The 22173-nt window shown below is 47.3% G+C and overlaps 1 protein-coding gene across 1 annotated transcript; it reads left to right on the top strand.

Annotated features, from left to right (window-relative positions):
* The first annotated feature begins 903 nt into the window (after nt 1-903).
* LOC6641627 (protein split ends) lies at nt 904-21507 on the top strand. The gene is made up of 12 exons (XM_047011030.1): nt 904-1117; nt 1784-3273; nt 3344-4345; nt 4603-5516; nt 5579-15430; nt 15491-19103; nt 19164-19276; nt 19404-19487; nt 19648-19846; nt 19916-20248; nt 20306-20640; nt 20708-21507. The coding sequence occupies exons 1-12, from the start codon at nt 1110-1112 to the stop codon at nt 20993-20995; spliced, it is 18231 nt and encodes a 6076-aa protein (XP_046866986.1). The 5' UTR covers nt 904-1109; the 3' UTR covers nt 20996-21507.
* Nucleotides 21508-22173: the final 666 nt, after the last annotated feature.

The raw sequence follows: 22173 nt of genomic DNA, 5'->3' as shown, positions 1-22173 counted from the left end.
TATGTACATATGTATGTGTATGTAACGTGCATATTTAAAGAGGAAACACATCTCCCGATCTGAAAAACAATGAACCAAACTTTTAGCTAAGGTCGCGCCTGTTTCCCTTTCCCATTGCCATTGTTAGGGAAATATTAAGTAAAAAGGAGACAGCAGCAGAGGCCTTGCCCTGCTCTGCTCTGCTCTGCCTTGTTCTGTTGTCAATGTAGTGAAACCTTTTTGCGCGTTAATTTATTGAGGGGTTGATTTTTGCGTCTTTAATGTTTGGCTTGGTTGGTATCTCAGGTAAAAATGCTAGTTTCCCCCTCCTTGTGTGTGTTTCATTATTTTTACCTGGCCTGTTTTTAAATAACCTCCGTGCTTCTTAACGTCATTTGTGCTGCCCGCTTAACGTTACATGACTTTTTGCAGCGATCTGGCAGCACCAAACGCAGGCGAATATCGCCCACAAAGCAAATGGAACAAGCGGGCGACTAACGAATTAAAAGAAAGCAAAAAGCAAATAAAAATTAGCAAAACTAAAGGAAAAAAATACAATAAAAATATTAACAAAAAAAAAGTTAATTTAAAAAAAATTAAACCGGTTCTCCTCAACGTTTTCTAATAAGCAGCAAGCAGCAGTGCGAGGAAAGCATAAGAACGTGGCGGCTCTCCCGGCTTTTTTCTTTTTGTTTATCTGTGTATGTGTACGAGTGTGAGTGAGTGGTCTATGTGTGTGTGTGTGTGTGTGTACGTGTACGTATGTATGAGATTGTGTGCGCTTGCCGCGTAAACACACAGTCGACATCGTCGGACGTCATTTGGCGCCCGTTTACTTATTTATTTGGCCCGGTGAAATTTTTTTTGTTTTGTGTGTGTGTGCGCTCCTAAAAGAAGAAAAAACTAACTAACCAACGAAATTATAAAATAAATAAAAAGTGATAGACTGTCCAAACAAGACACAAAAATTCCATTTGTTACAAATTTTCCTCCATGATAGGGTATAACAGAAAATTGCCCATTTTGGGGCCGCCGTCGTCCATCAACAGCAGCAGCAGCCGAAGAAGAAGAAGCCAACAACAAGAACAAAAGTTGACAAAGATTTTCTCAGTGAAAACCGCAAAAATATTATGCGGAGGTTTGTTGAAAACGCAATACAAAATACAGTAAGACAAGAAAGAGAGAAGCGAGAAAATTCCCATAGGCGTAGATGAGAGCATCGGATCGTGTGACTAGGTTTACCGTACCAAGCCATAACCTTTTTACGTCCTTTTCATAGCAAAAGTTGTAGAATAATCTTTGCTGACCTTTCACCCCCTCTAGATCCGGCACTGGAAAACACTTACGTTAAATGTGGGGAAAAAAATATTCTTAAACGTTTAAAAACGTTTATAATACCTAAAGAAACTTATAAACGTTTTATTTAAGACTTTATAAATGTCCATATTCCAAGGATCCATTCCCAAATAAATGGGAATCGAATGCGTTTTCTAGAGTTCACAAACTCTTTTAAGGGGGATCTTCTCTTGTGAAAACTCCCCTACCCGATTCCATCTAACTTAAGGAATACATTGGAGTTCTCAAAGGATCCTTTGGTGGTAATCGTTGTCTACTTCGGTAATCTGGCGTTTCTCCAAGTAGTTCAGCTGGGCACCAAGTGGTTCTAATTGTTGATAAAAGTATCTTGAAATATACATATGTACATACATCGTTTCCAATCTAAATATATATAGTTGATAGTTATCCTTATATATATAATTTTACTAATTTGTATACCTCTCTTATGGTTCTCTTTCGTTTTTAGGTCTACAGAAGAACCACCGACAAACAACAGCTACGAAAGGAACTACTACGATCGCAGCCGCATAGTCAGTTACCAATCCAATCCCAGCCCTTCCTCTGCCGCAGCATCATCGTCCCCTTCATCCATAACAGCAGTAGGAGGAACATTGTCGACTACTACATCTACAACCAGTGAAAGATCGCGTGGTAGGGAACGCCTCTATAGGAATGGTTCAGCAACATCATCATCATCATCTGGTAGCATTGGTAGCAACAACAACAACACCACCACGACGACAGCAACAGCAGCCGGAGCCGCTACGGCGCCGCCACAAGCGTCTAGCAACAGCAACAATATACATCATCATATAAACACAAATCCAAATCCTTCTACACCTACGCCTACAACAACAACAACTGCTATTGCTGGTGGTGCTGCTGCTGCTCGGGTGGTATCGCAGTCATGGTACGAAGCCGCCGCTGCTGCAACGGCTCAATTAAAAAGTCCTGGTGGTTCTGGTGGCAATGCCGGCGGCGGCTTTATAATGAGCAGCAGCTCACCGATCAGCAATCATCAGCATCAGCATCATTTACATCATCCTCCGCATATGCATCCGCATCATTTACACAGCGGCGGCAGCAGCAGCAGCGGCACAACAACAACAACAGCAACAGCAACAACATCCGCCTCGTATTCATCACCACTGCCTGGCCAGGCAGCCACCACGGCCATGCATCGGAGTGTGGCCTATGCGGGCACGGCTGCGGATGACCCAAATCCCTCACGTAAAATTGTGCTCCAACAAAGAGCTGCTGCTGTCGCTGCTGCTGGCAGTAAACTGAATAAGCTACTCAAAACGACGACGACGACGACGACGATGGGAGTAGCAACAGCAGCACCGGCGGGGGCGGGGGGAAGATGTGGCTCTGAGTCGCCAATAGGAGGAGCTGCGGCGGCGACGACGACGACGACGACAAGTACAATCACAAACAATAGTTTTAGTAGTAATAGTTTAAATAATACAATAAACACGGCAACTCCAACAATGCCAACAATTGCAACATCAGCAACAGCAACGGCAGCTGATGGGACGGCAACTGGTGGTGGAGGAGCTGGATCTGGAGCTGGAGTTGGAGCTGGCAGTGGCAGTGACATTCTAAATGTTGCTGCCGCGCTAGCAGCTGCCGTTGATAATAAAAACGGTATGTCTCCATCCGGCGCCTCTGCATCGACAACAACTTTAACCACCTCCGCCTCATTGTCGTCAACACGGCATCATCAGCGACATCATTTGCATGGACGCAGCACCACCTCGTCGAGTCGCTCGCATTCGAGATCACCGAGTAGCTATAGCAGTTCGCATAGCACATCATCGGCCTCATCGCACTCATCGTCACATTCGCACGCGTCCAGTCCGATTTCGGGCAATTGTGCGGATGCTGGTGGAGGTGGAGGAGGAGGAGGTGGTGGTGGTCGAAGTTCCCGTAGTCTACAGTCCGTTGCAGTGACAAGTAAGTGAATGCCCCCCTTGCAAGTTTTAACGAAATAATCAACTCTTTTTTATTTTGTTTTCCTTTTTAGGCAACTCTTCAAATCCCAGTGGCAATGCTGGAGGTGGCGGCGGCGGCTCCAGTTCATCATCGAGCAGCAGTTCATCGAGTAGTAGCAGTAGTAGCTCCTGCTTGGCCGCCAATCCTGTTGTGCATTCCGATGATAATCGACCGCTGGCCATTCGTGTACGTAATCTACCCGCCCGTTCCTCGGATACATCCCTCAAGGATGGTCTCTTTCATGAGTACAAAAAGCATGGCAAAGTCACCTGGGTAAAGGTGGTGGGTCAGAATTCCGAACGTTATGCCCTGGTCTGTTTCAAGAAGCCCGAAGATGTGGAAAAAGCCTTAGAGGTGTCACATGATAAACATTTTTTCGGTTGTAAAATTGAAGTGGAACCCTATCAGGGCTACGATGTCGAGGACAATGAATTTCGCCCCTACGAAGCTGAACTGGATGAATATCATCCCAAATCAACACGAACGCTATTCATTGGTAATCTGGAGAAGGATATAACAGCTAGCGAATTGCGTGTACATTTCGAAAGTTTTGGCGAAATCATTGAAATTGATATCAAGAAACAAGGACTCAATGCCTATGCCTTTTGTCAGTATTCCGATATTGTATCCGTAGTCAAAGCCATGCGTAAAATGGATGGCGAACATTTGGGTAGTAATCGCATAAAGCTCGGCTTTGGCAAATCCATGCCCACGAATTGTGTCTGGATCGATGGTGTTGGCGATAAGGTATCCGAATCGGTTTTGCAATCCCAATTTACACGTTTTGGCACTGTGACCAAGGTTAGCATAGATCGGAATAGACAATTGGCTTTAGTGCTTTATGATCAAGTGCAGAATGCTCAGGCTGCTGTCAAGGATATGCGTGGTACAATAATGAGGGGAAAGAGGCTACAAGTGGATTTTGCCTCGCGAGAATGTCAAGATGCCTTCTATGATAAGCAGGATAAGCAATTGCAGCAGCAACAGCAGCAGCAGCAGGCAACAACGACGGCACAGCAACAACAAAATGCCGGTAAGTTCTCACTTAGACTCAAAACTCTCGTTCTTTGGAAGCTTTGAACCCAAATATATACAATAGGTTGGAACTCCATAAACACTCCATAAATCCTTTAGGATTGCTTGAATGTCTGACGGACATTTCAAAAATTTCTTTAAAAGTTTTCAAAAGACAATTCTTTGTCTGCTCATTGCATACTTTAGGTGGGCACTGGGGGGAACATAGAGGAAAAAGTATTTTAAAACTAAATCTCGCATGTCTTTATTTAACAGGCGGCTCTTCCTCCTCATCATCTCGGTTTAATCGCTACGAATCGTCCACATCATCCTCACAGTCAAGACCACGTGCCTCATCCTTTGGCCGTTATCAGAATAATTCCAATGATAGTTGCTCGCCAGGAAGCAGCAATGCGATTTCGTCAAGTGGTGTCCCAACGAACAGCAGCAACAGCAACAACAACAACAGCAGTAGCAGCAGCAGTACAACCACTACCATCTCCTCGAGCAGCAATGCCATGCCAGCGCCCAGTATTTCATCAGCATTTGTGCCCGGTGGCGGACAGAGCGCTTCTGGAGGATCTTTAGCCTCATCTACGTTGCCCTCGGTGGTAGGTCAAAGTTCGTTACCCATGTCACCAGCTGCCTTGGCTCAAGCGCGCATGCGTATAGCTCGCAATGCACGTCATACCATTGATTTTGATTTCAATGATGTGGGCCGACGAATTCGCAACAACTATGAAGACTTTAACAATCAGAACAACAGCAACAATAGGCAGCAGCAGCAGCAGCAGCAACAACAACAGCAGCAGCAGCAGAATGCAATTCCAGACGAGGAGAATAGTGGATTTCGATCCGATTCGCCAGTGATATCTCGCTTGGGTCCTGCCGTCAATAGCAGCGGCTGCGGCAGCAACTCTGGAACAAATGCAACCGGTGATAACCTCGAGATGACGCTGATGGGCAGCAACAGCATCAATAATATGAGTGGAAGTAATTTGGGTGCACCCATGCATATGCCCAATCGAAGGCGTTGCGGTAAGAGCCCAAAGGAATTGCGCCAGGTGCACAATCAAAGATTCCAATTGCCTGACAAACTCGAGGAATGCCCGTCCAGTGGTGATGAAGGCGTGGTCAGTCCACGTAAACGCATCAAAATGGATTACCATCATCATTCCAATGCCAGTGGGGTAAGTCTTCGGAGTGTTGATCCATGAGTCTCTATATATATAACATATTGGTTTCTTTTTAGGATTCCTCTGGCGATTATATTAAACCCAATCCTCTACCTATTTCCTCCAACTGTGATGTCATACATGATCCTCTGAATCGTAAAAGTGAAATTCGTCGAGTCTCGGAGTCAATCAATGCAATCCCAGGTAGCATCAAATTCCCGGGACAACAACAACATCCTGGTCCAACGGGACCGCCATCCATGATGCTTAGTTGCCGTCGCCCGTCCATTGATGCTGGGGCATTGTCCCTGTTGTCCAGCTCAGCATCATTTCGCCATGGCCTTGTGGGAGCCAGCAGCATGGATCAACATCATTTGATGAATGCCGCCTCGCTGGCTGCAAAACGACGACGAGTGACAAATAGCATGCAGCAACCGCCTCCTCCGCCCATTGGGAATAGTAGTAATACCAATAGTGGGGGTAATCTAATCGGAGGAGCTGCAGCAGCTGCCACCGGTCTAACACACAGTACCGATGACTATCATCATCATGCATCGCGTGGACGGGGACATCAGCTGCATTCCCATCATTCGCATGAGGCCAGTGGCGGTGAGAGTGCAGATGGATCCCGGCCAGGCACACCTCTGTGCGATGAGCGGCCAGAGGTATTGCCCACAGAACCGCGACGTCTGCCCCCGCCGAGAGAGCGAACTAGAGAAAGGATACGGGAAATTATGTGGCTGCCATTGCCCAAATTTGGTGTGCTATTCTTTCAGCAACAGCGCAGTCAGGCAAATGCCTCCTCCTCGAGTAGCGTTAGCAATTACCTGCAACAATTGGGTGGCGTAGCCGGTGGAGGATCATGCTCCCAAAATTCTAGTCTAAATGCCAGCTCGGGAATCGGACTTGGGCTGTCCTCATCCTCATCCTGCGCATCATCCAATATGAGCTCATGTTCGGCAACAATGTCATCGGCTGCAGCGGCATCCGCGTCAGCGTTATCATCGGCCGGCGGTTCCGGCAGCAGTTCAACTTTCCTGCCCAGTCCCTCGTCACGCTATTGGCGATCTTCGCATCATCATCACCAGCATCACCATCATCACCACCAACATCAGCAGCAGCAATCGCAGCAGTTGCATCAATCGCAACAGCAGCAATCGCAGCTAACGCTAACACATACGCAAACCTCAACAAGTGGTAGTAGTTCATCTTCTGGCTTGATGGCTAGTCCGGCACGGCCACGTTCCTTAAGTTCGAATTCCAGTGATTCTGATGTGCCTGGTGGTCAGGCTGGCGGGAGTCCATCACTCGATGAAAGATTGCGCAACTTTGAAGAGAACTATGAACGTTGGTCAGGTGGCAGTAGCAATCAGACGAATGTCAATTCCTCCTCATCTGCCTCCACTTCCAGTCATGCCCAATCGAGTGCCACACCATCCTGGCAATTGTCCATGCACACAAGTTTGAGCAGCTCCCATCAGGCAAACTCTGGTGGTAATAGCAACAGTTCCACTGGCACCGATTCCAGTTCGACCAGCACATCGCGTCATAAATTTCCCAATATTAACGAACTCCAGCCATCGGATATAGTCAAATCGGTATTGGCAAAAAATTCTGTATTCGACTATGATTTCCAACGCTTGAAGAAGAATCAATGGTACGAGCCAACGACAACAGAATTTAGTGCCCTCTCCTCGTCATCCTCGCTACTAGGATCATGCATTGCATCTCGTCTAGGTGGTGCAGGCGTCGTAGGTGGAGGTATATCTGGCGGTGGTCTGGGCAGTGGGAATACTTCACCAGCATTGCCCAATCTGGCAGCCACTAAGACTTCAACCACTATAGGTAGTTGCAGTTTGTCATCTCTGACGGGCATGGGATTAGCCAATTCAACTGTAACCTCCTCAAATAGCACCTGCAGCAGTAGTAAAACATCTGGACTACTTCAGAGATTAAGTAGCTTGTCGCCAATGAACTCACCGGCGCAGGCTTCCATGTCACCCTATAACAGTCCATCACCATCACCATCGGTGGGTGGTACTGTTGGTGGTGGTAATGTTAGTGGTGTTCAGCAATTGACAAAACCAAATCCAGGTTCTGCATCTCCGTCAGGTGGTCCACCCACAAAGGGTCTACAGTATCCGTTTCCCAGTCACCCGCCATTGCCAAATACAGCTGCTCCACCACCAGCAATACAACCGGCACCACCGCCACCACCTGAGCTGGTGACCAAAGCTAAGATGGTGAATCCATCAGCAACAGCGACTACGACGACGTTGACAGCTTTGACCAAGAGCCTGAGTGTGCCGGATGCAAATAGTAGCCAGCAACAGCCACCACCTCCAACTGTTCGTACTACGCTGCAAAAATCCGCCTCTGTGCCGGGTAGCACTAATTTGGGTACATCCCAATCCTCCGTCACCGCCGTAGCCGCCACTAGCTCAACATCAACTTCTATATCGTCCAACGGTAACAGTTCCTCAGCCACACAACAACAACAACATGTACAAAAGCCACAACAAAACTCAATAACAACGGAGGAGAGCAAGACATCAACCTCAAACTCATCCTCCTTCTCCTCCTCTTCCTGCCCCGTTAATACCAAAAAGAATAATGCTGAAAAATCCCATACAAAGCATAACAATCGTTCGGATAGTGAGAGTAGCAAGAAGAGTCGTAAATCTGAAAAGAGTTCATCCTCCTCAACGTCCTCCTCCGACAAACGTAACAAAAATTCCACCAAATCTACAACGCCAAAAGTTGAAGATGATTCGCCCACAGAATCTGATGATCCGCCAGAGAAAACGGAAAAGGAATCGCATCGTCAGGAGCAGCAGCGGGAAAAGGAAAAGGCCTCTCAAAGCAGCCAACTCAAAGAGCGACAAGAGAGAGAGAAACGTGAAAGAGAACTCCGCAAGCAGCAAGAGCGTGAGGATAAAGAACGTAAAGTCCAAGAGGAAAAGGAACGCGAAGAATTGCGCAAAGCCAAAGAGGATAAGGAAAGAGAGCAACAGCAACAACAACGCGAACGCGAACAAAAAGAACGTGAAGAAAGAGAACAGCGTGAGAAAGAAAAGCGCGAGAAAGAACAGCGTGAGAAAGAGCAACAACAACAATTGGAGCTTGAACAACAACGTGACAAAGAACAACGCGAAAAAGAGCAACAACGCGAAAAGGAACATACTGATAAGGAGCAAACATCTGCTCAGGAATCTCGCCTGGCACGCATGCGTGAATTGTCCACCTATCACAAAAATAAATCCGATGCCACATCAGAGGCAACATCGTTCTATGCCCACAATGTTGTTACAACTCAGCCCAGCAGCGATTCGGAACGACAACACAACAAGGAGAATGCTGTTGGTGCTGATGTGACAGCCGCCACACCTCATGCTGCTCAAGTTTCAGCTGCCGATGGAGGGCAGATCGTCTCGGCCAATGTCACCAATGCAAAAGAGCGTTCACGCAAATCCTCTAGAAACTCACCTGTACCCCGCCTACATAAGCGCCGCCTAAGCTCGCAGGATAGTAATCACAGCGCTGGCGGAGGAGCCGGAGGAAATGGTAGCCATCAAACGCAACAAAATCACGAGGATTATGTTAAACGTATACGCATGGAAAACCATCAGCAGCAGCATCATCACCAACAGCCACAGAATGTAACCAGCCAGAATACAAACCAAAGGCTTAATAACGATCGCCGGGATTCCAAAGAGCAGCATAAAACCACCACTAGCAGCAGCTCCAAGGAAGAGAAAACTGGCAGCAATTCAAACTCTAAATCGCATAGCTCATCCTCCTCATCGCGGCATCATCGACGAGAAAAGCATCACAGTAGTAAAAGTAATGCTGTCGGTTCATCCTTAGAGGTAACCAACTCTTTGGAAATAATGGACACATCCTCGTCGACGAAGCAGCAGCAGCAACATTTGAATACCAGCGAGGAGGAACATCAGCAGCAGCAGCAACAACCGCCTCAGTCGAAACGAGAGCGAGAGGGTCGCGATCATGCGGGATCGAGTCATCATCATGGCAGTAGTTCATCATCTCGTCATAAGAGCAAACGAGACCATCATCATCATCGGGAGAAGAAGCGTCATTCAATTGCCGAGTCTACCAATACCGATGAGGAGCCACCGCATCAACAACTACAATCCCATCGAAGAACTTCCGCCGCTGGCAGTGGTTCGGCTGGAGAACTTAGCTCAGCAACGAGTGGCAAGATGCATAGCCATCATCATCATCATCACCATCATCGTCGGAGTATGGAACGAAAGTCACCACGTGGCTCAGACGAAGGGCATCATTCGTCATCGAAATGCTCGCGTAGTCGCATAATGTTAAGCTCCGCCGACTCTGATGACACCGATGATGCCTCCAAGAAACATTCCATATTCGATATACCCGATGATTGTCCCAATGTCTCCATGTATGACAAGGTGAAGGCACGCAGCTGCAAGAATATGCAACGACAGGCCGAGGAGAAGAAGATCAAGGCTAAATTCTCACAGTTGAAGCAATCGCGAGCCAAAAAGAAACGTTCCACTAGCTATGACGGTGATTCGGATACCGAATTCGAAGATCGTCATCATAGGAATAGTGGTGGCAGTGGAACTAGTAGTTTCCCTGGTCGTAATCATCGTCTGTCGAGCAGTGACGATGATGATGACGATGGCATGACATCTCGTCATCATCATCATCATCATCTTAGTCGTATGTTCTCCGATTCCGATGTAGAGGATGCAGATATCGATGATGAAGCCACTGCGAATCATAGGCTACAAATGCAACAGAAATTGCGACGCTTATGCGATGGTGATGATAGCTCAGAGGATGAGATACGTCGTCGTAATGTCATGAAACATCATCATGCTGGTAAACGTAATTCCTATTCCACTCGTATAGCATCCGATTCGGAATCGCAATCTCAGCCAGCTGTAGATATGGCTTCAGTGGTAAAACAAGAGCAGCCTCCACATTCGTCGACATTTGCAAATGCTGCTGCAGCGACAAATGCAACAGCGACGGCCGCCACTTCGACGACACCAACATCGACGACAACGAATCCAATGGATAATGCTATTCCAACTGTTGCCAATGCTACTCCAACTGCTCCAGCAGAGATCAAACAAGAGCAACTCTCGGACAATGAGCAAAAGTTTGTCAACAAATCTCGTCACGATTCCAACTCATCGGTGGATGAGCGTAAATTGAAAACGGAAATTAAAAAGGAATATAGCGATTTCTATAATACTCCTCCAACTGGCTATGGTTTCACCCAAGAAGCGGCTAAAGCGGCAAAGGATTATTCACCAGATGCTGCTACACGCAAGAAGCACAAGAAGAGCAAGAAACGTTTGAAATCCTCATCGACAACCGAATCGGTAGGAGGATCATCATCACTGCCACCATTAGTAGTTGGTAGTGCATCGGCAACTACATCGATCTTTGATGTTCCTCCCGTTGTGGATTGTAAGCCAAATAAGTTTGAAAGCTTCGAGGAAGTGAAAGCAGAGAATCCTCCATCAATGGCAGCGACCAATCTCGATGTTTCGGCCAGTGAGCGGCGCAAGCACAAGGAACGCAAAGAGAAGAAACGTGAGAAATTGAGGAATTTGGCTGGCGGCGAAACGAATTTTACCACCACTTCGAATGCCATTGGCAGCAATAGCAATGCCATTTGTGGTGTTCCCAGTGGTGCTACTAATGCCACCACCAGCACGACAACAACAGCAACATCAACAACCACTACCAACGATATCAGCAGCGAGAAACTGTCCAAAGAGGAGAGACATCGTCTCAAGAAATCAAAGAAATCCAAAAGTTTGGACTCTTCACGTCTCTCTAATGCCACCGGCTCTGCAGCAGCTGCATCATCGCCCCCAGCGGTTCCTGTTCCTACATCAGCACCGCCTGTGCCGACAAATACAACTACCTCCTCATCCAATCGAGATCAGTCGAAACGTGGTGCGGACGATAAAATGGAATACATATTTGGTTTCATTTCGGAGGAGGAAGAATCACAATTTACCGATGAGAATACAGATGCTGGCAACAAGGAATTAACCATTTCCTCTGGCGGCGGTGTCTCAACAACTGGTCCCATTGTGTCGGCTGCCTTGCAGACCTACAAACAGGAGCCACCAGTTGCAATTACCTCCAAGACAACGCAACAGCAGGATAATGCTATGCCCTCGATGCCAGAAGAACAGCAGTCGCAAACAGAGCGAAATCGTCCAACAGCGGCGGGAACAACAAGCTCTTCGTCATCCTCTCATGCTGAACGTGAACGACATCGCAAAGAGAAGCGTGAAAAGAAACGTCGTGAGAAAAGCCAGAGAGAGCAACATGCAGCAGCAGCAGCTGCAGCCGCCCAGCAACAACAGCAGCAGCAACAGCAACAACAGCAGCAGCAGCAACAACAACAGCAATCCTCGACATCGGCAACATCTGGAAAAATTGAAGATGACAACAGTGTGGACATGGATGAGGCTGGACGTGCTCTCGAGGCTCAACTTATGGATGACTTTGATAGCAAATTAATGTCCGAAGAAGCAACACCCTCAACAGCCACAACATATCGATCCGATATGACAGATGTGTTCCGTTTCTCCGATAATGAGGATAATAATTCAATTGAGCTTAGCAAACCCAATACCAAACACCAGCAACCGGAACAACAGCAGCAGCAGGAACCACACAAAAGCAAGGATAAGAAGAAGAAGAAGAAGCGTTCCAAAGAAGAGAAGCAACAGCAGCGTAGAGAATCACTTCCAACTAATACAGTGCCCGTGCAAGTGACGACAGTTAATCAACCACCGGCTGCTCCAGCATCTACTTTGTCTGCTGTTACCACAGAAGCACCCACAGCACCACCTGCAACTCCTGGCAAGCTTACAGTTAATGTTCAAGCTGCCGCCAAGCATAATGAAGAACAAATGGATGCAAAGCGTTCGACAGATGGCCGAACTTCACCACCATTATGCAAACCCTCACCAAGTTTGCCTTGCCTAATCGGTGACGATGATGAAGATTTGCCGCCATCCACACCAAAGTTGAAGCCAAGCACTCCAGTGAGACGCGGCACAACCGATACAACAACGCTTACGCCACCAGCACGAGAGAAACAACGTCTGATTAGTCCCATTCCGAAGACTCCAACGATAGCCAATAATAGCACATCAATGCTATCCACCCAATCCGCCGAGACGCCAGTGAGCTCCAGTGGCCTGGCTAATGATGGAACCAAATCGTCTGCCCTAGCGACTACACCAACTTCGTCGACTAATGCGGCAGCAGCAGCCGTCCAAGCGGCGGCATCCATCACAGATCACACGAGTTCACCGACATCAGCTGGCGCTGTGGCATTAGCCACAAAGAAGAAGGAAATCTTTATACCCGGCTTCGATGATCGCATGGATGATCGTTTAATCTGCAATACGGCTGTGCAATCGATTTCAGCTGAATTCGATACAAATTCCGTGCTAGATTCCATTGGTGATGAGCCCAAGATACCCGTTGCCTCACCTCCTGGCACCATTAAGCCGATGGATAAGATTGAGGAAACCAAATCTCGTGTTACCATCTCACAGGAGGAGACAGAGAGCGCCGTCTCGGCTTTATTGGGCGAAAGTTTTGGCAGTAGTTCAACACCGGATTACTCTTTGGATGGCATCGATGAGATGGCTTCTGTGAGTGAAATGGAGACTCCGGCCTCATTAGTTGTGGCCGAGCCGGATGAAGAGGCTGCCTTGGCTGCCAAGGCAATTGAAGCAGCAGTTGAACCAGCACCCATTATGGAAGAAGATCCAGAACCGGAAGCTGAGCCCGAACCAGAGCCAGAACCCACAACCATTGAACCGGAGCCGGAACCAACAGAACCAGTTATTGTGGCCGCCGCCGCCGTCGATGCTGCCGTTTCTAATGTTCTCGATTCCGAGGAGATTAATAAGGCAGTACAGAGTCTAAGGCAAGAAGATATGATGGACATTAAGGCGGATACACCGCAATCGGAGCGAGATCTTCAAATCGATACTGATACCGAAGAGAATCCCGATGAAGCCGACAGCAGTGGTCCAAGCCTAAAGATTGATGAAACAGTGCACAGCAACTCGTCACCTGAAAAGTCAGTAACATTGTCCTCATCATCATCATCATCCTTGTCAGGGGCAGCAATAAAACCGGCCACCGCTGCATCTGCAGCTCCAACATCGGCAAATGTGGACAAACCACAGCCATCGGTGATCACCAAATTGCCCGTGCTGGAGCAACAACAGAAACCAAATCAGCCAATGTCCATTTCAGTGGTCAGTTCACCGGCCAAAATTGAACCGCCAACGATTAGTAAATCGCAACAACCTTTGGTTCAACCTGTGCAAACGGTGTTACCCCTACCAACGCCAACGCCAATTCAGACGTTGCCAGTGGCAGCTCCCATCTCAATTTCTACGCCCATCATCAATCTGGATCTGTCTAATGTGATGAGCAATTGCTCTGGCAATAGCTCAACAGCATCAACATCATTTGGCAGTCCAACGCCAAGTCAACAGAAACCATTGATGCCGCAGGCATCGACACCCAAACAGCAGATGGCCATGCCAACGACACAGCATCATCCTCCAGGACAACAGCAGCGAACACAATCGCTCTTTATGCAACCACCAACAATTTCGATACCAGAGCAAACAGCCCAGTTTGTTGTACCGCAGATGGTACTCTCGCCACACCATCAGCCATCGCCAGGTGGTGCTTATATGGTTGGCATACGAGCACCATCACCGCATAGTCCATTGCTGTCGCCTGGAGCGCGTGGTCCGCCACCATCAGCGGCGATCAATCGTTCTGGTCAGCTAAGTCCAGCTGCTGGAGGACGTGCCACCGGCACACACCCGGTGCAGGTGCAACAGCAATCATTATTGACATCCCCGCCAGGCAGTAATAATAATATGAGTCCACTAGCCAGTCCAACAACTCGTGTTGTGGCCAATTCCGCGGGGGCTACATCCTCGCCAACTACCAGCAAGCCAAACAGTTATCAGCCACGGCAACAACAACAGCAGCAGCAGCAACAGTCGCCAAAATCTGTCATTGAATTGCAGTCATCGGCATCGCCTCAGTTAATGGCCATGCCATTGCAAAAGATGCCTCCGTTGCCGGTGCCACATCATCCAACAATTATCAGCAAAGTGGTCACAGTGCAGCCGCAGCAAGCAACACAATCGCAAGTGGCTAGTTCGCCGCCATTGGGTAGCTTACCGCCACACAAGACTGTGTCGCAACAGCCACAGCAGCAGCAGCAGCAACATTCGCCACAAATGATAACTAAAATGACGGCACATCAGCAGATGCAGCATGTGCAGCAATTAATGCAGCATCAGCAAATGATGCAGCGACAGCAGCAACAACATCAGCACATGCAACAGCAGCAACAACATCAGCACATGCAACAGCAACAGGCTCAACAGCAACACATGCAACAGCATCAAGTGCAACAACAACAGCAACAGCAGGCTTTGCAGCAACAGCAGCAGCAACACCATCAGGCTCAACAGCAGTTGCATATACAAAAATTGCAGCAACAATTGCATCCAACACAACAGCAGCAGTCACCACAGCAACAACAACAACAGCAGCAGCAGCAACAACAACAACAGTCTGCAACCCATTTGCAATCGATGTTTGCAACACATCCTCCAAGTGGTGTGCCGCGTGGCATGGTAAATCTGCAACAGCCACAGCATCAACAGCAACAACAACAGCAGCCACAACAACAACAACAGTTGATTTCACTGAGTCCACAAGGCAAACCGAATCCACTTCAGCAGCAACACAGTCCACAAGGACAGCCGCCTTCAACCATACTGATACGAAATGCGCCACAGCTGCAACATCAACAACAGCAGCAGCAGCAACATCAGCAGCAACAAATGCATCAACAGCAACAACAAATGCATTCACATCAGCAACAAATGCATCAACAACAACAATCTCATCACGTGCAACCACAACAACAACAACAACAGCAGCAGCCGGCACAACAACAACAGTCGCATCCAGCGGCACTCAATGTCATACAGAGTGCCCCAAAAATGATTGTCCAGCAACATATTGTGCCACCTCCAACATCCACCTTTACTGCCAGCAACAATCAAGCGAAGGAAACCCATTTGGAGTCGCTAACACCAGTTGTACAACAACAACAACAACAACAGCCACAAACTGCAACAGTTGTTGCCTCGCCCGGTGCCATATTAAAGACATCGGAAAGTGTTTCAGTGATCCGAACGCCAACGCCGACAACAAGCGGTGGCAATTCGTCGACCATTGTCTCACCCAAGACAACAACTGCTGCTCCAACTGGATCCCTACTGCTCACCGAAGAGAATCTTACAAAGATATCGCAGCCAAAGCAGGATGAGCTCATTGAACAGGATTCCAAGGAAGTTGATAGTGATTATTGGTCAGCCAAGGAGGTGAATATCGATAGTGTGATTAAGAAACTAGATCCAAGAGAAGCACCACCGGCACCAGCACCACCAACACAAATCCAATCTCAACCGAACAAGGAGCAAATGGCTGATAAGCGGTCTCTGGATGTGAAATCAGCATCTCAAGCTGTAGTGACTAGTTCTCCAGCTGTAGAAGTGGCACCACCATCTGCTGCACCACCTGCAGCAGCAGAGCCAGATGCAACCACCCCAAGCGGCGCCACTGTGGTCATTAACAGCTCCAATGATTTGGATACCGAGGATGAAACAGAAACCCGACAATTGCCACCCAAACCTGTCACGCCTACGGTGGGCAGACCACCAGGTAGTGGTAGAGGTGGTGGTACAAGCAAGCGTGGCCGTCAACCACGTGGGGCAAAGAAACAAGGTGGCATTCCCTTGACGACACCAACACCTGCCCCAGAACCTGTTGTGGTCATAACACCTGGCGATAATGGAGTTCAGACGCGACTAAGGAAACCTGCAACAGCTCCAGTGACTCGTGGACGCAAGGGTCGTCCGCCAAGGAATCTTCTGTTGCAGCAACAACAATTGCAACAACAGCAATTGGCGCAGCAGCAGCAACAGAAGACCATGACAGAAATTCTCACAGCTGCAGCAGCGTCAACAACAACAACAACAACAGCTGTTCCAGCTGCGGCGATACCAGTCCAATCGACCCCAGTGCTTACAGCTGCCGAGAAGAAGGCTAGAAATCAAGCCCTGGCCCAAGCTCAGTCCAATCAAGATGTCTACGAATTCCGTGACGATTCTGGTGAAGAGCCCAAGGGAGGAGTTAAGGCAACAACAGCCACTTCTTCTGCTGTAGCAAGCGATGACCAGCGACCACGTCTCATTCTGACCATTAATAAAGTGCAGCCGGCTATAAAGAATAACAGTGGCGAAACTGAGCCTCCATCCATATCAGCAGCTCCATCGCCAGTTACTGTAGTCGAACATCATGTGGATACCAATAGCAGCGAGTCCACGGAGTTGGGTAACACACGCAAATCGCGCCGCCTTCAGGAGAAGGAAGATCGCAGCACTGTCGATGATATAATTGAGGATGTGGTAAGAAATACCAATACACAAATGACAGCTGCCGCTCTCCAACAACAACAGCAACAGCAGCAACAACAACAGTTGCCCAAGGGAGCTCAAACGCCACCAAGGCGTTCGGGACGTAATGCACAGGCCAAGACCAAACCGGATGTAGGACTCAATGCACCAACAAATGCTGTGGGTCGGTTGCGTCGCTCCAAAGAGAGGAAGACAACAATTTGTGAGCCACCACAGCAACAACAGCAGCAACCACCGCCACCAGCGCCTGCAACTAATGTGATTGAGGAACCTGTTCAACAACAACAACTAACACCACCTGAGCCAGTTCCAGTGCCAGTGTCAGTGTCTGTCAATGTGCAACCACATATGCCACAATTGGACACCACGACTATTACTACTACTACTACTGCTCCAAAGGAGCCAACTGTTGTGGAACAAGCTCCGGCGCCGGCACCGCCACCACCAACTCCTCCAACTCCGGTTGTTGCTCCAGTAATGGCAGCACCACCCAAGCCAACTATACCACAGCATCCCAAAAAGAAGGCGATTGCCGCCGCTGAGATTGAATCCTATCAGACAATCAATAATTCATCATCTATACCCAGCGGTGGATTACCAATGCATCAAACTGCTGCGCCCGCAACACAGAAAATCACTGGCGGAGCGGCAGATGCTGTTAGCAAGGCATTGGTGGATCCTGTGACGGGTGTTATAACCGCTGGCATGCCACAGGGCAAAGAGGGTAATCTGCCAGCAGCAACAGCTGCTGCTCCAGCAAATAGTAGTGCCTCCAGTGAGCCAATAGCGCCACAGCCGACGCCAACTAACAATCCAGTGCATCATCAACATCATCTGCAGCAGCAGCAGCAGCAACAACTACAACATGGACAGCAACATGGACAGCAACAGCAACCGTCTATACAGATTAGTGCTACGGTGATAACACCTTCACCAGCTGCTCCGATCACAGCTTTAAGCAAACCTGTACAGGTTGAGGCCGCAACGGCTCTGATCAATAAACCAGTGAGTGTCCTGGTCAAGGGCACCGGCAGTAATGCCACGTCATTGGGTTTCCAACAACAGCAACAGCCATCATTACAACAGCAGCAGCAACAGCAATTGGTGGTGCCTCCCAAGCAACCCATTGTCTTGCAACAAAATCCATTGCCCACAGTGTTGCAGCATGCTCAACATAGTAATGTGCGACCGCCTCAGCCTCTCAAGGCTCATGTACTAAATAGAGAGAAGAATCTGCAACAGCAGTTAACGCCAACTAAGCAACAGCAGCAACAACAACAACAACAAGTGGGACATCCTGGTCATATGCTTATCACAGATGCTGCTGGCAATCAGCAATTATTGCAACCACAAATCATAGCGCGCCACTTGCAACAGCAGCAACAACAACAGCAGCAGCAACATCTCTTGGTTAATATACCACCACCAAGCGTACATTCGCCGCATTCGCCAAGGGTGCAACAGCAGCAGCAACAACAACCCCAACAACAGCAGACACTTGTAATCAAACAGGCCACATCGGCAGCACCGCCGCAAATCCTTCATGTGGTCAGCTCCAAGGCTTCTGTAGTTGCTCAACCTCCACCCACATCCTCGGCAAATAATGTGCAGCAGCAGCATCTGCAATTGGGTAAACCCAATTTCGGCTATGTGCCTTCACCAATGCCACCGACCAGCAGCAGCAGTGGCTCAGCACAGCAACAGCAACTCTATAAGCCTGGGCCACCACCACCTAACCAACAGAAGCCCCAGTCAACTGTGCAGCAGGTGCAATTGCCACCACATGCTCTAATGTTACAGTCCCATCCGGGATTGCTATTGCAATCGAAAGCGCCGCCAGTTCATCTGCAACCGCAGCAACATCAATTGACCCCATCACCGCCACCGAACAAACCCAATCCTCAGGTGGTCCACAGCTTGCAGGCTGGACAAATATTGCCCGGCAATGTGGGTAGTCCGCCACCCGTATCGGCGGTGGCTGTGTTGAAGTCAGCACAGCAGCAGCAGCAACAGCAGGTGGTCAATTCGGCAGCAGGTAAGTTAAACACACTTAATCCTCTCAAGAAACTTAATTCGAATTCAATATTCTTTACAGTACTACGCACAGCAATTCCCAACATTAGTCCACAGGGACAGCCAAGAGTATCCCCATTGGTGCTGCCACCTGGCATGGCTGGAGTTCCTACACCATTTGATGGCACTAGCTTGGTGAGTAATACAAATCTTTATCTTAAGGGACAAGTTTTATTTTTTTTTTTTTTGGTTCTTCATTCTTTGCTCTTAACAAAACTAACAAATTTTCTGATATTAACCCCCTTGCTTACTGTGGATGCAGCATGATCTGGGCGCCTATGTTAGTGGACGGCGTACACAGAGTCCGCCGCCGGCTCATCAGCAACAGGCATCGCCCATAACACCGGTAATGCACAAGTTTTACTTGAGGAACCCTAAAGTAGCGTAAACCCAATCCCAAAATAGAACAAACCTAACCATACTATTTACTATATCCACACACGATATCAATTGAGATGCAAGAAATTAATTCCTCATTCCTTTTTGTTTTGTTTTTCCCCATATAGAATGATCCGACATATCGTACTGCCTCCAGGGAGTTTATGCTCTATCAGCATCATTTGATGCGCGGCGCTGGCAACGAATATGACGACAAAATGATTAGCAGTAGTCCACCATTGGAGCTAAGGCGACCTGGAAGTGGACCACCGCGCACTATTGCAGTGCCACATAGTCTACAGAGTCCACAGGATCGCACAGCAGCGGGTAAGTTGACAAAAGGACTAGGGACTCTAAAGGAATCGTTAAACTTATCTTTTATATCTTTATACACAGATTCACCGCAAATGGCTCAAGTTTATGTTCACAATGCACGAATTCCGCACGCCCATTACAGTGATATGGCCACTCGGGCGGCTGGCTTCTATGAGAGCGGTGGCATACAGTTGGAACCGCCACCAGCTCATCGGCCGGCTGCTTCGATTAGTGTGGTTGTGCCACCACCGCCGCCAACTCAACAGGGTGGCAGTCCGTATTTGAGTGGCGGCGCATCTGGTGTACAAACCGGTGGTGCTCCACCCACCCATATGCATCCAGCCAAGCAGATAATGGAACGTGAACGTGAACGTGAACTAGAGAACGAACGTCTTTCCATGGCAGCTGCTGTTGGTAAGTATTCCAAATCAAATCCTTTAGTAGCCATGACTAATCTCATTTGTTTTGCAGTCAAACAACAACAGCAACAAGAGCATTTACCACCCGGCTTGCATGGTCAAATGGAACAACAGCAACAATTGGTTAATAGTCAACCAGGTCCCATACCACCACCACCGGGTGATTCATTGGTCACTCTATTGCAACGTTATCCCGTAATGTGGCAAGGTCTATTGGCCTTAAAAACCGATCAGGCTGCTGTTCAAATGCATTTCGTGCACGGTAATCCAAATGTGGCGCGTGCCTCGTTGCCCAGTTTGGCCGAGAGTCCAGCACCGCTCTTAAGGATAGCACAACGTATGCGTTTGGAACAAACTCAGCTTGAGGGAGTGGCCAAGAAGATGCAGGTATGTGTTATAGGCGCGCATAATTTCCATTCCAATGCTCATGCAAAATTTTGCAAATCATTTCTAGGTTGACAAGGAGCATTGTATGTTGCTGGCCTTACCCTGCGGACGAGATCATGCTGATGTTCTGCAACATTCGAGAAATCTACAAACCGGATTTATCACATATCTGCAACAGAAAATGGCCGCTGGCATTGTCAATATACCCATACCGGGAAGTGAACAGGCTGCCTATGTGGTACATATATTCCCAGCCTGTGATTTTGCCAATGAGAATCTAGAGCGTGCTGCGCCCGATCTCAAGAATCGTGTGGCTGAGCTGGCCCATCTGTTGATAGTCATTGCCACGGTCTAAACAAAAAGAAACACGGCTCGAAACAACACAAAAAAATCACGGCTATATAAGAAACAAACAAACAAAACAATTCCCAGACAAAAACCTGAAAAACAAGTTACGCTCTTCTAGTGTTTTAAGTAATTTTAAAATAGCGATTATCTGCAAAAGCAAAGCAAAAAAAAGAAAAGAACAACAACTACTACACAGAAACTGGCAAATTAACTGATCCAATGGATCTTTCCGCCCCCCCCCCAAAATCTGCATTATACATATGTAAATCTGCAGTTAGAAAACAAGAAAATAAGAGTATCAAACAAGAAATTCTACTATATCCAAATTTGTCTGATTATTAATTTTATGATTTGTCGAAATGAATTGTTTTATTTTCGTTTAACCTAAACTATAACAACAAATGAGAATGAGAAGAAAAACAAAAAAAAATCCCTTGGAAAAAAGCTTGCAAAGTATCGTTAAGTTTGATCTCAAGAAAGAAAAAGTTTTATTTTTTGCTTAATTTAAAAGGAGAATGTGAAAACAAAAAACATAAACAAAAAATATAAAAATGAAAGAAAACACAAAAAAAAAAAACAAAAAAAACCAACACGTAAGAAAACGATGTTAAATCTTATCTAAAGAAAAAGCTTAAAAACATAACTGTTTACTGTACTATGCATACTACTATCCATACATTTATATGAGAATACCTACCTATACCCTATACCCCCCGCCCATCTATGTGCCCCTCCCATTGACACGTTTAAGTTTTTTTTTTCGTTAAACTAAAGTTAATTTCAAGGCTTTCGCATCTGCAATACATTTTACAAAGTTTCCCCTTTAAACTTTTTAAACTATTTTCACTTATCGTTTGTTTGTTTATTTTATTTTTTTTGGTTCTCTGGCTCTATGACATGTAAACTTTTCAAGGATTGCCTAGCATAGACCCAAAGAACATACTTAAGAAAACTTCTATTTCTATTCAATTTAAACCATTTAGCGCTGTTTCAAGCACAATTAGGTTTAAAGATAAAGATGCGCCCAGAGGCTTTTCCTACAATTACAATTACATACATACATACAACACGTATACATTACATTACATATATTACGTATTTAATTATAAACAAAATATGTTAAGCCAAATATTTTATGGATTAGACAACAACAACAACAACAACCTTTTGCATTGATAATTTTCA

This window comes from Drosophila willistoni (assembly GCF_018902025.1).
Source record: "Drosophila willistoni isolate 14030-0811.24 chromosome 2R unlocalized genomic scaffold, UCI_dwil_1.1 Seg200, whole genome shotgun sequence".
Lineage (NCBI taxonomy): Eukaryota > Metazoa > Arthropoda > Insecta > Diptera > Drosophilidae > Drosophila > Drosophila willistoni.
The sequence above is the reverse complement of the archived record's forward strand: the minus strand, read 5'-3'. Positions and strand labels throughout refer to the sequence as shown.